General features: G+C 33.9%; 1 protein-coding gene across 3 annotated transcripts in view; it reads right to left on the bottom strand.

Annotated features, from left to right (window-relative positions):
* Positions 1 to 17241, bottom strand: part of Gclm (Glutamate-cysteine ligase modifier subunit) — an 80847-nt gene that overhangs the window by 3385 nt on the left and 60221 nt on the right. For all 3 annotated transcript variants that reach the window (XM_089105256.1, XM_089105257.1, XM_089105259.1), the window contains exon 5: positions 1816 to 1997. In XM_089105256.1, the coding sequence (XP_088961382.1) occupies positions 1816 to 1997 (182 nt within the window). The remainder of the gene's footprint in view (positions 1 to 1815; positions 1998 to 17241) is intronic.

Here is a 17241-nt window from a genome sequence, read left to right as displayed (position 1 = left end):
ACATATTTTTAGCACAGGACTTTTGAAAAGCATTTTTGGGAAAGGTAGGCATAATCACTTCTCGCATTCATCAAGAGTTTCGAATTTAGCACCCATGGGCAGGCATGGGTGCAAAATGGGTGCTTGGGCAGGCATGAACACAAGAATAACTCTTTAAAACTTTAATCTAACCAACATTTTACTAAGGATTACGCTTAACTAAAATTAGAAAATCATCATGACCCACTGGAAAATGATCGTATTTCTTCTGTTCAATTTCTGGAAGAATACATAACATGAAATAACTTTAAAACAACCAACGTTTTCTGCACAGAGTCTTACGAAAACTTACATCATTATACACATGATCTTAACAAACATATCTTAACTCCTTATAAACACATTAGAAAAAAAATTAAATGCAGTGTTTCAACTTTTCTTTTTAAACAATCTGTAAAACCTCGGTAGTTTTTGGTACAAGACTGGTAAAAGGCCTTTAGCTTGAGAGCCACCTCCTGATTTTTTATCAACAATAGTTTCGGTATCTCCTTTTTTTAACAGAATAGGGGCTGAGTATTTGACAAATTACCAAAAAATCGGTAAAATTGGAAACACTGCTTCCATGTTTCAAAGTGGTCCTGGAACACAATTTTTTAAAATAGCATTTACGATGTTCTGCGGGACAAACAGGTTTGGGAATATAGAACAACAAGGCTTTGTCTGCACGAATGAAGAATTCCTGATCGATCCACTAGTAGATCGAACCTGACTACCAACTTTCTTTTTTACGTCTTAGAAGAAATTCTAGCGAAGTTACATACAATAAAAGAAAGAACACTATAATTCAGCAGTTTCTAAGTTGCTTTGTCTCCAAACGTTTTATGAATATGTTAACTACAAATAAAAATGGAAAACTTTAAAATCCTTTAATAGTATTCTATGCGTTTTTCTATGATCATCAAACTTCTCACCCAAAAGGAAATTAAGTAAGCTTCCATTTATCCAGCAGCAACTTTACTTGACTCTGGATTTCTTTTTAATAATTCTAAGTTTGTTGAGCAAATTAAAAGAGTAATAAAACTATATCTAACTTTCAAAAGAGTTTAAAACCATACTACGAAAGCATTATATAAACCCCAGCTCGGCTACCTTTAGTTCAATATAAACAGTGAAATATTTTTCGAATATTACAGTTTAATTGAAAGGCCAACATCTTGGAAAAAAGTATACTACAGGCATAAGTATTCTTCTTCTATTCGTTTACAATACATTTGTGCTCAAATTTGTCTATTTTGACAAGAGAGGCTATCAAAACCATATTTGTAGGAGTAAGTCAGCCAGGGGATACTAGTAGGAGGAGGGTCAACTAGTAGGACGAAAAACATTAACAGATTATATGGTAGATATTAACAGCATTTTTATTTAAGAAATAAAAAAAAATATCACTGTAAATGCACCTTTTGTTTTATTTTTTGTTTTCATATAAATAAAGATAATAAATTTCACAGGTTTATATTACAAATATATTTTTAATATGCTTATGATTTTTACTTTTTGCGCAAATCAAAAGTATTTGAATATTCATTTGGTAACACTTACTTTTCAACCAACAAATGTGCCCCAAAAATATCTAGAAAGATACGAGTTAAAGTAATTTTGGCAAGAAAAATGAGGAAAGTGATCTACAAATACCGAAGCCTTAGCTCTTTTTCTGTTAGGATTCTACCTTGTCTACAAGAATACGTTTTAAAAGAGGTTACCCCAGAAATCTCACTTCAATATAAATTGAAAACCACAGAAAAACAGAAAGAAAATAACGATAAATATTTACAATACCCTTGATTTTTCGTGGAGTGACACGAAAGTTTGAGTTTCGACGTCGCTGACACCCAGACAGGAAACAAGCCCATCATCAACTAAGTTTTCTGCAACAGGCCATACTTCAAATAGCTGCTCTTTTGGATGAGGCCAGGCCATCACAGCTGCATCAAATTTCTCAAAACCAAGACTTTGCAATGCTAAACACGAAAAGAATTGCCAAAAAATAAGTCACACAAATTAGACTATATATGCAGTACCTACTAAGTTTATCTTTCGGTGTATAATTTCCATAACAAGTTTCCTGTTCCTTTTGCAACAGTTTTGAAAAATCAGCAGCTTATGGATTTGAAACATAATGGGACTTAATATATGCACATTTCGTTTCTCCCTGGCAATATTGACTATTATTTGCTAAGTATCGCGACATACTAACAGGGAAATGTCTAGATTATGGGATGGCTCCCTAGGAAGTACTGGAGACCTGAAATTCCTAAGACAAAATATTTTTAGACGGGCTAAATTTTTTAGAATAAAATTGTTGAGACTCAGAAGATACATAACGCTTTAAAGTCCTTTGCAACACTTTTTTTGTTTTGTTTTTTATCCTAGTTCACTAATAGTAGAACCAGCGTAAGATGAATATAAGGCTAGTAAACAAAAGGGTGGCGAAACAATATGTCAAAATTGGTATGAGATACAAGTAGTAAAAGACTACAACATAATGTAATTATAAATTTAATTAGGGAATAAAAAAGACCTTGACCCCATTGGCGGATTTCGAAAGTTTGGCAGAAAGTGGGAGAGCTGCTGACTCCGGTTCGCTGAAGAGCTGGCACTAGATCGCGACAAATGGGAGTCAATCATACGTGATCTTCTAGATGCCGGGTGAGGCGTCCGCGTCTGGTCCCGCAACAAGTACAAGTAAGTAAGTGATTAAGGAATAATTGTCAAAGCCCTTCAAAAAGGGATGATGTCTTTCTTAGGAATCAAAAGATTAGTTCAGAAGAGATTCAGAGAAAGCGTTGGACTGCTGATACAAGTGCTTCGACTAGTTTATTTTGCATGGAAGTATTAAAGAGAGTTTTAATGAAGAGTAGTTAAAATTACTTGTAAAGACAATCATAATTCGGATTCAGGTACGTGCCAACCATCTATTAAAAAAAACGGAGGAATTTCAATTTTCCAAATAGACGGGGACTTTGTCTGATTAGGGAGTATTTTCGCAGATGGAATGGGACATTTTCTTTTAAGGAGTCATAAGCTTGTGATTGCTTGTTTGATTTGAAAATCCGGGAGATTTTATTTACGCTAACAATGAGCTTTCTGCTGGGGATCCTTAAATCAAACTCCCTAGATACATAGTGGCAATAGATAATTTTATTTTAAAAGGCTTTAAGGCCCAAAAAATGTTTTCTCTTTAATTGTATCAGTTTATTCTGTTTTTGTATATAGCTTTATCGGCTTCGAAACACCCATGTATGTTATGCTCCTATGCATTTTGAGTGAACTCTACTGATATAGTCCTAATACCACAACCTTTTATCTTTAAAGTTATAATCCTCTAAAACATAAAGAAACAGAAACCCCCCAAAAAAACATGTAGACCTTTTAAAGAGAAAATCTGCAGAAATACTGATATAGGAGAATCTAATCGACCCAAAAAAATCGCTCGTTCACAATGAAATAGCCCCTCAAATTTGCTTGTTTTTGAAAAAAAATTCGCTCGTTCAGAATGAAATCAAATTCTTAGATATTATTAGTAAGGAGCATTAAAAGCAGATAATTTAAGTACAAAGCACATTTAAGAGCATACTTTCTACTGAATAAAATCAGTGGCGCCAATTCACGAAAATGTAGGGGGAGGGGGCAAGGATTTTTTTTTTAATGAAGATAACAAAAAAAAGAAGAGTAAACTTACCTAAAAGAGGGGGGTAGCGGCTACTTCACTGCTTGGCAAAATCGTCGACTAATCTATCCAAATGCATTTTCTTTACCTTCTCTTTTCCGCGGCCATTATCATGAGATCACTGAGTCTGTCGTTTCCCATCATCTATCGCAGATAGTCCTTCAAAAACCCTAATGTTGAGAAGAATCTTTCATTGCAGGTAGTGGTCAGAGGCAAAGTAGTATCTAGCTTCGTCAGTTTTAGCACTGCAGAACAGGAAACTGGGAGGTCGGATAAGATTTCGATAGCTCGAAGGAGATCCATTTTTGAAATATCACTTTTTGACAGATGCAGCTTTGCAAGAGAAAGCTGGGATTCCATGGTGTGGTCATCGACTTAGAGAATCCCTTGATAATGACACATAACCCTTTTCACTTTCGAAAGTTCGAGAAAATCCGAACTTAGTGGTCGAAGGCAGATAGAGCGTCGAGCAGAGGCATATTTTGCACGAAACGTTGGTCCATCTCGCTCGTGAAACGGTCTATTACCTCAAAGTACAGACTTTTAACGGAGTCTGATTGAACTGGCTGAATGGTATTGCGTTTACCGGTTGTTGAGTTTGAAAGAAAGTCTTTGAGACGAATGGAAATGGCTTGACTTCTCTTGCTTCGGGCACTGGTTTTAGATTGTGGAAATTTCAATTCCTGAATATCGTGTAAAGCGAAGAATTCGGATACGTTTATGCTTAAGTTGTTCCATTCGTTATCATTTCACAGCTTTTGGAGTGGCTCATATGTCTCAGAAATCAATGCAAGTGCCTTATAAATCAACAAACTTTCGGATCGAAAATGCTCTGATAAAAAATTTACACTGACTAATATTTTTTCCATTTTGTGCAAAGTTGAGACAAAAGAGGAAGAGTTGAATTTGTCCGGTAGTCCTTTTGCTTCACACGCTGCCTCGCCGTTGGAACTATCAGAGACTGCGGCAAGCACAGCAACAACACAATCAAATCTGGTCTTCACCTTCGAAACATAGCGGACTGTGTAAAACCAGCGAGTCTGGACGGTGCTCTAAAGCTCTAAGACTTTTTGCCCGCTAATACCTGGGATTCTACAAATAGCTCGTGTCGAGTTTTGCTGCATGATAGAAATGCGTAAAGTCTTTGCACCACAGAGAAAAAATTCCAAAAGCTCGCTTATGTTTTTTAGGCAGTCAGTCAAAACCAAGTTTAATCTGTGGGCGTGACAGTGTACATAAATTGCATAAGGCACCTTTTTCCTAAACTTTGCTTGAACTCCGTTTAATTCCCAACTCATAACGGATGCGCCGTCATAACATTGGGCAATACACAGCATCAAATCTACTCCATGGTTTTGTAATGGAACTCGCAAGGGATTCAGGGATGCAGGCCGAACTTTCATGTTGACCTGAGCCATTTATAGTTCCGCTTGTTTCCGAAAGAATGTCACAAATGGGGGAATTTATCTCCAATAGCCCGACACTTTGAGCGCTGACACTACTGCCAGTTTCTCCATTTTCTTCTGCATTTTCACCGCAAAAAAATCCAAAGTTTGTTGTCACTTTTTACTCATAGTTTGATTCCGAATTCTTCACAAGAAAAATAAAGAAATACTGACCAGCAGTGTTAACAATACCTTAAAACAAAATGTACCACAAATGACATGAAAAATGTACCAAAGACAAAAAAATGTACCATATCCCAATTTTTTTTTCCGCGTGTTACGCGAAGCGTAACACGCGGATCGTCGGTGATGTAAAGTACTATCTATGAAAATTTTGCATAAGACATTTTCTTTCACTTTATCTCTCCATTTCTTTGTTTTTCTTTCTCTTCTAATACAGTAAATTACTCCTGCCAGTACTTGAAGAAATTGTTTGGGGTAACATATATTACTACAGAAACAATTGTACTACAGGCCAACAAAAGTCGTTTCGGCCATTTACGACCATTTATAGCACCGCTTGAAATTGATCCCAAATTACGATTTTAATGCAATTCAGGGGCTAAAATTACATTTTAACGTTGTATTTTTACAACATATTTCCGAAAAGCAGTTGCCAAGACCTGATTTTCCATTTAATAGTTTCCATAAAATCCCCTTTTCCCTTTTATGAAGATCTCGATAGAGGGTAGGATCGTTCCTGTAGCCCTCCCTAGTATAAGCTACCGCCTACAAACAATACAGGAAAAAAAAATTCTTTTTAAATTGAGACTGATTAAGGAAATGACTTTGGGGGTTATGGTCATGTCTAACACGTACTGGAGATTTGAATGTTGAAACAATATTTTTCTCCAAAATACCTTTAAAAGATGCTCCACTCACCTTGTAAGGTCGAGTTTGATATATCCCCACAAATGGTACAATAGAGACCATGTCTTTCACTATTTTTTAAATCACCTTAAATCATCTTTTATTTTTAAAACCGGAACTGGCTTTATAAACTTCGAGTTATCTGAGCAGAAACTAGGGAACGTTTTGTAATAAAACAAAAACTAGGTACAGGAAAAATATTTTATTATATACATCTAAAAGAGTGACTAAAATGCTACTTTTCTACATAGTCACCAAACAAATTAAGGCACTTATCGTAGCGTTGAACAAGCTTCGAAATTCCTTCATCACAGAAATCTGCCGCCTGCAATCTCAGCCACTCAGTGACGCAAGCCCGGAGCTCGTAGTCGTCATCAAAACGCTGTGTTTCTTGCCAGTTTTTCATCTTCGGGAACAAGTGAAAATCAGTTGGTGCTAGGTCGAGACTGTAGGGTGGATGTGGGAAAATCTCCCATTTGAATGAGTCAATAAGTTCTGCAGTTCGATTCGCCGTGAGAGGTCGGGCATTGTCATGAAAAAACTAAATTTTTGACGATAGCTTTCCTCGGCGCTTGTTTTGCACTGCTTTTCTCAGCTTGCACAGTGTTTGGCAGTACCGACCAGAGTTGATTGTTGCACCTCGCTCGAGAAAGTCAAAAAATTTAGTTTTTTGCTAACAAAAACCGTATTACGGACCGCACTTCACAGCTGGCGGGATTTGAAATTGCAGCGGGCAGGGCTGGGATGTTCTCGTTCTGACGGCAGGATGCCGACTGAAGCTACGAGCACGTGCACACCAAGACATACGTGATCACCGCGTGCCTAGCGGCGTCTGACGGAAACGTTCCCTAGTTTCTGAATAGCCCTCGTATATATATATATATATATATATATATATATATATATATATATATATATATATATATATATATATATATATATATATATATATATATATATATATATATATATATATATATATATATATATATATATATATATATATATATATATATATATATATATATATATATATATATATATATATATATATATATATATATATATATATTATATATATGTATATATATGTATATATATGTATATTATTATATATATATATATATATATATATATATATATATATATATATATATATATATATATATATATATATATATATATATATATATATATATATATATATAGTACTTATGCATTAGATGGTGACTTCTATATACTGGTAAAGAAGTCAAGTTTGGTTAATGCTAGTGAAATAAAATAGGATGAATATATAATAGTCTATAAACAAATTTGGACTATATATTTGCACATTAGGGGGGGGGGTAAAGCATAGCTTATATTAAATATGTAACCTAACCTAGCCTAAGTACCCCCCTAAACCCCAAAAAAAACAACAGTTTAAATATCATAAACGCAATGAAAACCACGCTTTGCATTACATTTCTCTATAGCGGTCTCTTGCAGTTAACCCATCTGGCGTTTTTTTTGTGACTGGTTTCCTTGCACAATATATTATGTTATATATAACAATATATGTACTCCTTCGTTATACCTACTCTTTTATATATGTCTAACTGTAGACGCGACGAAAAACCCATTTCTACGGGATGATTCAAGACACCGCTGTAAAGAAATACAATGTATAGCGTGGTTTTAATTGCGTATAAGGTATTTAAAGTCTTGTTTTGGGGTTCGGGAGGGGGGGAGGTACCTCGGTTAGGTTACGTATTTAACATATGCTATTCTTTGCCCCCACTCAGGTGACTGCTTGTCTGTCCCTTATCTTGACTATGCCGAACAGATCAGGGTGAAATAAAATATTTGTAGGTCAAATAATACAGACATAGGTACGAAAATACTGAATTGTACCACATTGTACCATAATTTTGTAAAATGTACCATAGCTTATGGGATTGTACTAAATTGTACCAGTAGAGGTGAAATGTACCAAAATGGTACAATTAGACCACGTTTGGCATCACTGCTGACCAGCTGAAGCTTAGTTTTGAATGAACACTGTTCAGAACAGTGATGCCAAGTGCCTGACTTTAGATAGCGCACCAAGGGAAGCGAAAATGCGCCATTGGCGCATTTTCAATACATATTTTTTGGATGGAGTTCGAAATTCAGGGTAAATTAGATATTGCAGGGATAAAAAAAACAAAAACAAAAAAAACAAAAAAAAACAGAAATTCAGAAACAATGTTACCAGCACAGTTTATAGAATTAGCAGTATGATCATTCCCTATCTCACCCATTATAAAAACCCGGACCGAGGTGCGAGTGCTCCAGAAAACGTTTTTGCAGATATAAACATAAGCGGCATCAGCTCTTTTCACGGGTAGACAAGTCAGATTTCTCTTGGACGCGAAACTTGGCTTCAACGTTGGAACACTAATTCTGAAGAAACTAATTTTAAATTAATTTATTACGCGCCGATATAAATATAAATATATATATATATATATATATATATATATATATATATATATATATATATATATATATATATATATATATAAAATTAGTTCAGATGTTTATAGGAATTACAAGTAGGTTTCGAAGTCTCGAGTTGGTTTCAAAGGCATTTTGAGAAAGTTTCGGCCAAAATACGTGTTCCAGGGTAATTGGACCGCTGATGGCAGATCAAATGAGAGGAGTTGTTTGTACGCGCCGATATATATATATATATATATATATATATATATATATATATATATATATATATATATATATATATATATATATATATATATATATATATATATATATATATATATATATATATATTTATATATATATATATATATATATATATATATATATATATATATATTTTTATATATATATATATATACACTACGAAAACTTTACGAAAAAGAAAGTTTTTTTTTTAAAGAAAAGTAAAGGCCATATTAAACTTAAGATCAGTAGAAATAAAATTTTCTGAAAGTTCCCAAAGAATTTTACGAAAAACACTTCTTAACAGACGGTTGGTATTTTCTTGGATAGGGCTATTATGGCAACTTTTACCACAGCAACCAATAATTAGAACCCAAGTCCTAAAATTGGTCTCAATCAGGAACCCTTATCGTTATCTAAATTCACTAAGTGCAAAGATTTTCAAACAGAGGTGTTTATTGTTTAAAGTTCAGGAAAGGTCTGGCAATTTCATACGAAAACATTGATCGAAAACGAAAGTAGTCTTATATAGATAATAAATATCGTAGAAAATAAACATCATGACGTGAAAAAAAAAATGATAAACCAGCCAAGGGTGGATCCAGAGGGGGGGGGGGCGAGGGGTGGCCCCCAATAGTAGTATAAAGTAGGGTAATTTACCTAATTAACGCCAGTTTGCATTAATTAAACTTGCTCCTAATGTAAGTTTGTTGGATCAACCTATTTTGCGCCCCCCCCCTAAAAAAAATCCTGGATCCGCCCCTGAAACCATCACACCTACTCCACCAGTTATTAGAAGAAGTAAAAATTCCTTATTTTCACAAATTTTGTCAACCCCCCGCCCCCATTTTTATAAAATCCTACATAGGCCGATCAGTTGAGTCCACTGTATGTAAAAAAAATATTAATTAATAATTTGTATATAAATTAAGTAATACCTGTGAGATGGGACACTTGCAAACCACTTGGCTGGCTCACCAACTTTTTTTCTGCTTTTGCAATTACGAATAATGCACTTTGTAACCATTTTCATTGATTGACGAAAACACATTAACCCGCTAATGCAGAAATAAATGGGAGGAGCTTTTTGTTCGCACCGAGAATGAAGACCAGAAATGATCTGCGATAAACTTACTGGATAATTCTATAAACTGTGGTTACCAGATAGTGTGAATTTTGCTTTTCAGAATACTAGAACTCAAAATTGGTAGGATTAAGTCTTTATAAGTCTTTATTGACAGATTTCGGCACCATATTCCGAAATCTAAAACAGTGAAGAATTTTTGACTGATTATATGGGCTTTTGTGGTCGAAATTTTCTGTTCTTAGTCTCTGGCTTGACAAGAAAGATATTTTCCATAGTTCTCTGGTATGTCAGAGAATTAAATAAAAAAGAGAATTAAAGAAGATCTAACAAAAAAAAAAAATAACTTGCGAATACCTACGGTGGTATTTTACATTATTTCTGGCTGATATGCTGAATTATTCCCTATCAACAATAGAAATTGTGATTACAGAACAAAAAAAAAGAGATGGGTATTCAGTATACTGGTCTTGCAATATTGAAAATTTATGCAAAACGTATAAGTTAAAGGCACATTTCATAAATATAGCTAATAGATATGCTTTTTTAATGCAGAACTAAAAAGAAGCATAATCCTTGAAGGTCACATCTCTCCGAAATGTCATTTAGGTAAGTGACATCAAACTTTAGTTCTTTATGCAATGTTTTTATGACATTGCGAATCTAAGCATCCAAAAGATGTAAATTCTCAAACTTAGTTATCAGAACAAAATGTTTCGTAGCTTTCAAAATATAAATTAGAACGACAAGAACGACCAAGTCAAAGATAAGACTTTAGACCGGCCGTTATTAATGCAACTATGTATAAAATTGCAGGCTAACGACAATGTTCTTAGATTTTGTCACGAAACAGAAGCCAAAGACATACATATGAGACAAAATTATACTTGGCAAGGTCCTTCAACGGTTCCGATTGTTATTTTATTTGTGATTTCCTTTTAATAAACTTAGAATTACTTTTGTACATTTTTTAATCATATATTGTATTTATCTTCGACTAGTATTCAAGATCATTTTCAAAGTTAAACAGCAAACCCTCCTTCTATATCGCCCAAAATTTCTTCATGAGTTTTATCTTCGTTTTCTTTGGACGGTTTTTCGGTATAATACATATCAATGGTAGATTTATTTAGCATTGATCGTGTAGAATCTAAGTCCCTGCAGCACTTTCCCTGGCAATTTAGCCTAAGTCGGATGGTCACAGTAGAGTTAAGCATTTTAAAGTGCATCCTGTTTCGAATTTTGTACTTGACAAGATGCATAACAGAAAACACTCTCTCGACGAAGGGGTTGCTGATGGGTGAGCTTAAGAGAGAAAAAGCTGCTTGAGCTATGTCGGACTAAGGTCAGCTTTTCCCACTCTTTTCTGTATTTTTTTTTTTTTATCAAAATTTGACCACTTTGCCATTTGGTTTTTTAACTACGCGGATAATTTAAAACTTAGGTCGTCATGGAGACTGGAATGCAATATGAGAATCCCTACGGGGTTCTGAAAATTCCATCAGTCATTTTAGACAGATACCTGAATTTGTTAGCAAAAATTCTCAGTAAATACTAGACTTTAAGATTTGGAATTTTGTTATTGTTATTGTGAAGGCAAAATGCGCCCACTTTGCGGCAATTTTTTTTGACATGCGCAAAATCGGCGCGATGCGCCAATTCGAAAAGTTCAATGCGCGATCAACTCAAAAAAGCACCCAAATGGCGCAAATGCGCACCACCTGGCAACTATGATTCAGAAATCACATTTCCGATCGAGGATTGGGTAATAAAATAGCGTAGACGCGCGAATGCAGACGTGCTCTTAGACATTTCAAAACAAGATTGTCTCCTAATGGTGGAATTAGGGTGATACAAGAGTGGGGCAGACAGGACATTTCAAAACAAGGTCATCGAAAAGTAACCGTGCTACTCAATAGCTGTGAAAAAAACGAAGCATAGCGCGACAAAAAAAAACGACCAGTTAGCCAGTCTCGCTGGTTTAATATAGCACACAACTAAAATAGAAAATAGCTGTGAAATTTAAATAAGAAGGTAATTTTCAAAGTCTAGGGGGGCATGACCCCCCCACCCCCAAATTGGTGCCTTTGAATAAACTGTGGTTTACAACACAGCCAGCAAGAAATTCAACACACCAAACAGTATTACATTTTATTAAAAAATTACCAAAAGAAAAAAGATAATTCAACCCTTAAAATGAACCACAAATAATGCATCTGTGCCATGGATGGTAACATTTTGTAGAAACAGCATTTGTGCATATTTTTCTCTTTGGTATTTCTCTTCGAAAGAGGCAAACCAGAGACTAACTATTATGAGTAATTGTTTGCATACTAAAGGCCGTTTATACTGCACTGTTCTTTACAGCAGGGTTACCGAAGGAGAACCTGAAGAGAAAAGGGAGAAAACGAAAGCCAGAAATCTTTTCTTATAGCATTTTTATCGACTCAAGTTCAATATATGTAAAAGTAATAAACTTTTTTTTTGGGGGGAAAAGTTTCTTTTAATTATTACCTGTTTAACACCATATGCGTATACGTACAATTTTTAACTTCACAGAAGCATTATTTGACACGCCGTCTCTTTGGAAATTAACATTATGACGTTCAATTTCGAAATTAATTTGGATACACAATTGTGGCACTTGTCTGTTAAACAGAACATCCTCAAGAAGTGAAATTAGATTAATCTTGATGAAATATACCAAAACATGATGATAATATAATACTTTAGAAACAAAATTATGGAAACTATAACAACGAATTATGGAAAGCAGAATTCTACCTGACCTAACCAAACTTAACCTAAACACCTCTAAATATTAAGTATTTAATTAAAATATACATACATCGTAGTTATCTCACTCAAAATAAGCAAATCATAACCGACTCAAACCGGTTTTGTCAAATCTAGACAGTACAATTCTTTAGGATGTTCTGTTTAACAGACAAGTACCAAACAATCTGCTTCGTTAAAAATGACCATCCAGTCAGCAGAAACAGCTAACAGCCTGCACCCTATATTCTAACATATTATCCAACCATTCTCCCCTCTTAAAACCCCCAAAATATTCCTCCTGAATCCTTTTAACTCTTTACAATAATGTATTAAATAATCCTCATCATGTCCAAACATTGGGCAAAAATAAGAACTCACCATCCGATTTTGTAAACTGATGCTTCATGCTTCAATTACTTTGCTTTTGCATTGAAACTGGATCGTTTCTCATTTAATATACACCTACCGGTTACAAAATATTTTTCGCAAATTTTATCGCGTTTCCGATTTTTGAGCAAAATTAAAACAATTTTTAATAGCAATTATTTTCATTATTAATACAACTATTTACACGACACACACTATTAGCAAAGGATAAAAGTCTTTTATCTCTTACTAATTATTTTAATAAGTAAAAGAAAAAAGAAATATAAAAAGGAATTTAATGCAAGAATGCAGGTACACGTCATTTTACCAAAACAAAAAACTTTATTTTGATTCAAAAATATAATTCCCAGGGGATGATGGTGCAATGGAGGGTTCTAGAAGGAATAAACTTAATCCTATATATGACAAGTATACAGTTATTTTCTATACTACAAAGCAACTATAGAGTAATATAAACACTATTTTGTAAGTTTTTGGTGGGATATGGGCGTTTGGACTAAATTACAAGACATTCTTGGCTCTGGTAAATAATTCTACAAAGAAAGAGGCAAAATATTCGTGGTATCCCCCAAGAGAAATTATAAAATAAGATCATATATGTCAATAAAAATTATTTTAAATAAGTTAGTTTCTGGTTGACTAAGGGTTTTGGTTACTTCTCTGTTTCACGATTAAAAAATAATAATATAAATAAATTCAACTGAAACTGAGGAGCAACGTTAAAAATTATAACAAACAGGAATTATTCCGTATATGAAGGGGCTGCCCCCTCCTTAACACTTCGGTCTTTACGCTAAACCTTTTTATTACTTCAAAAATCAGAGTTGTGACAAAGAGTTTAACACGCCTGATATCTTTTGATGGGTAGCACTTAATGAGTTAATAAAAATTAATGAATCTTATATATTTGGAATAATTTTGAATTTATCATGGAATGATTTAAAAGGCACTATGTTACAAAACATAAATTTTACAGAGGAACGACAAAAAAAAAACAAAAAAAACATATCAATGACTTTATTTCAAACTTTGACAATAATTGGTGGTTTAAAATGGAAGGCATTTGAAGCCTTTAAATATACAGTAAACCGAATTTGTTATTAAAGGGTGCATCTCCCAGCAAAACATGTAAGCAACGATAGGGAGCAATTTTGAAAAAAAAAATCCTTTAAATGTACTTTGGGATCAGTGGCGCTAATTGGAAAAAGAGCAGTTGCTCCCCTATAATCCCCCCCTAAATTTTTGAAAAAAACCTTTGTTTCAAATCTCCATTGAAGCATGGCTTTTTCGGTAACTTTGTAGAGAACACAGTTTATATAATTAGCAGTATGATCATTCTCTATCTCTCCCATTATAAAAACCCGGACAGGGGTGCGAGTGCTCCGGAGAACGTTTTTGCAGATAGAAACATAGGCGTTATCAGATCTTTTCGCGGGTAGACAAGTCAGATTTCTCTTGGGCACGAAACTTGGCTTCAACGTTGGAACACTAATTTTGAAGAAACTAATTTTAAATTAATTTATTCCAATACATACATGAAAATCGGTAGTTAGTAGTATAATGTTATTATTAGATGTTTTTAGGAATTAAAAATAGGTTTCGAAGTCTCAAGTTGGTTTCAAAGGCATTTTGAGAAAGTTTCTGCCAAAATACGTGTTCCAGGGTAATTGGACTGCTAATGGCAGATCAAATGAGAGGAGTTGTTTGTACGCGCCGATATAAATATAAATATATAAATATATATATATATATATATATATATATATATATATATATATATATATATATATATATATATATATATATATATATATATATATATATATATATATATATATATATATATATATATATATATATATATATATATATATATACTGCGAAAACTTTACGAAAAAGAAAGTTTTTTTTAAAGAATAGTAAAGGCCATATTAAACTTAAGATCAGTAGAAATAGAAGCCTACAATAATTCAAACTCAAAACGACCAGAAATTATTATTAAAGAATAAAAAAGGAAAGGAGAATAATTGGTATGGCGGTAACATTGCATATAAATTTATATGAATGTATATATAGTGGGCTGTAATAATGCAAAAGGTAAATATAACATTGGTTTAAGAATGGAAAGAAAGACAAGGAATAAATTTACGACGATAATCAAGTAAAAAATAAGTTTTATTTGAACAATGCCAAGCGATGACATTTGATTATGATCTTTGGTACTTCGCATTGATATTTCAGTTTTAAAAGTTTTATTTTAAATAAATTTTAAAAAAATTTACCCCTTTGTTCAAAAAAAGAGATAATCAAGTATTTAAACTGCTAAAACTAAAATAATTACTTGCTAGTTTATTTTCCTTGATAGGTACGTCTCTTGATTTCTCGATTCTTAAATTTCACTTCGTAATATGCACGTGTGCGCAAAAAAAATCTTATATACTGTTCAAGGAGGAGGTCCTCGCAGCCAGTTTCCCAAATCAGTTATTAGCACTCAAGCCATATTCGATTGATTATTTCCGGTTTCCAGCACGAATTTCTATAATGTTTGAGGAAAATGGAGTTACAGTCTTGCAGAAACGAAACGACACCTAGTGAAGGAACTGTAAGGTTGGATAAATTCAGGCTTGACTTGTCGTAGGCCTTTTCTGCCATGATAGAAAAAATTTCGTCAAAAACTTCACTATCACCTTGAATAAGCTTTGAAGCACACATCGGAAACTTGTGCCAAGTCAGCAGCTTCTTAACACAAAAACCGACGATTTATGTAAACGTGTAAGTTTCTAGGCTGTCAGATACTTCACTGAAGTCTTTATTCTCTTCTTCCAACAGAAGCTTATTACTTTGGTGGGCCGTGGTAAGTCCAGTCATCTTCACCTCCAGTATGCCACTTTTTTTCTGTGAAAGGAAGTCAACCAAAATACTTCCTTGGTCAGGAATTGACTCGGATTTGCCTGTATTTTTGTTGCTACTAACCAAAAATTTTCATGTTCCCTGTCTATATAGGTATGCAAATCTGTTGGATGAAGGTTTGTTGCAATACCCTCCACCTTGTCTTATTTGTCCATAGAAATTTTCCAAGTTTTCTTGGGTGAGCCTTCGTGGAAATACAAATTTTACACCTCTACCAAAAAGATCATCAGTTATAGAGAGGACTGAGTTGATAGTGAGGATCCACCCTCTCACACAGTGAATTATATTGTCAACAGGCTTTCTTGTACTTCTGTTTACAAAAAAATATATAAAAATGTATTATTTCTTATAGTTCCCCGTTAGAAAAAAGTCTTAGAAATATTTTGGAAATTGTGCCGTAAAAGGTCTAAGATTATACAGACTCAGCAGTAAGAAATGCATTTTATTTATTTTCTGGTAAACAAACTGGAAGAATATTCTATAATAGGAGCTTTTCTAGCGTAAAGCCCCGTAAAATTTTGGATCTGCCACTAAAATGTGTGATGTCCTTCAATTTTCTGAAAATTCCCTAAGAATTTTACGGAAAACAATTCTTAACAGACGTTTGGTATTTTCTTGGATAGGGCTATTGTGGCAACTTTTACCATAACAACCAATAATTAGAACTCAAGTCCTAAAATTGTTCTCAATCAGGAACCCTTATCGCTATCTAAATTCAGAAAGTGCAAAGATTTTCAAACAGAGGTGTTCATTGTTTAAAGTTCAGGAAAGGTCTGCCCATTTCATATGAAAACATTGATTGAAAACAAAACTAGTTTTATCTAGGCTCTCCGCCAAAACAGGTAACTAGATTTTTCAAATATCATAGGAACTACAATCTCAGAAAATAAATATCACGACGTGAAAAAAAAAATGATAAACTATCCAGTTGCGGATCCAGAGGGGGGGCGAGGGGTACCCCCCTAAAGTAGTTTAAAGTAGTGTAATCTACCTAATTAACGCAAGCTTGCATTAATTAAACTTGCTCCTAACGTAAGTTTTTCGGATCAACCTATTTTGCACCCCCCCCCCTGAAAAATGCTGGATCTGCCCCTGAAACCATCACACCTACTCCACCAGTTATTAGAAGAAGAAAAAATTCCCTATTTTCACAAATTTCATCAACCCCCCCCCGCCCCCTTTTTTATAAAATCCTACATAGGCCGATCAGTTGAGTCCACGTAAATAATAGATTAAGTCATAATTTGTATATAGATTAATTAATACCTGTGAGATGGGACGCTTGCAAACCACTTGGCTGGCTCACCAAGTTTTTTTCTGCTTTCGCAATTACGAATAATGCACTTGGTAACCAT

The sequence above is a fragment of the Artemia sp. Qi Xiang Cuo genome, chromosome 19 (assembly GCF_049724085.1).
Source record: "Artemia sp. Qi Xiang Cuo chromosome 19, ASM4972408v1, whole genome shotgun sequence".
NCBI lineage: Eukaryota > Metazoa > Arthropoda > Branchiopoda > Anostraca > Artemiidae > Artemia > Artemia sp. Qi Xiang Cuo.
This window is presented reverse-complemented; position numbering and strand designations above follow the sequence as displayed.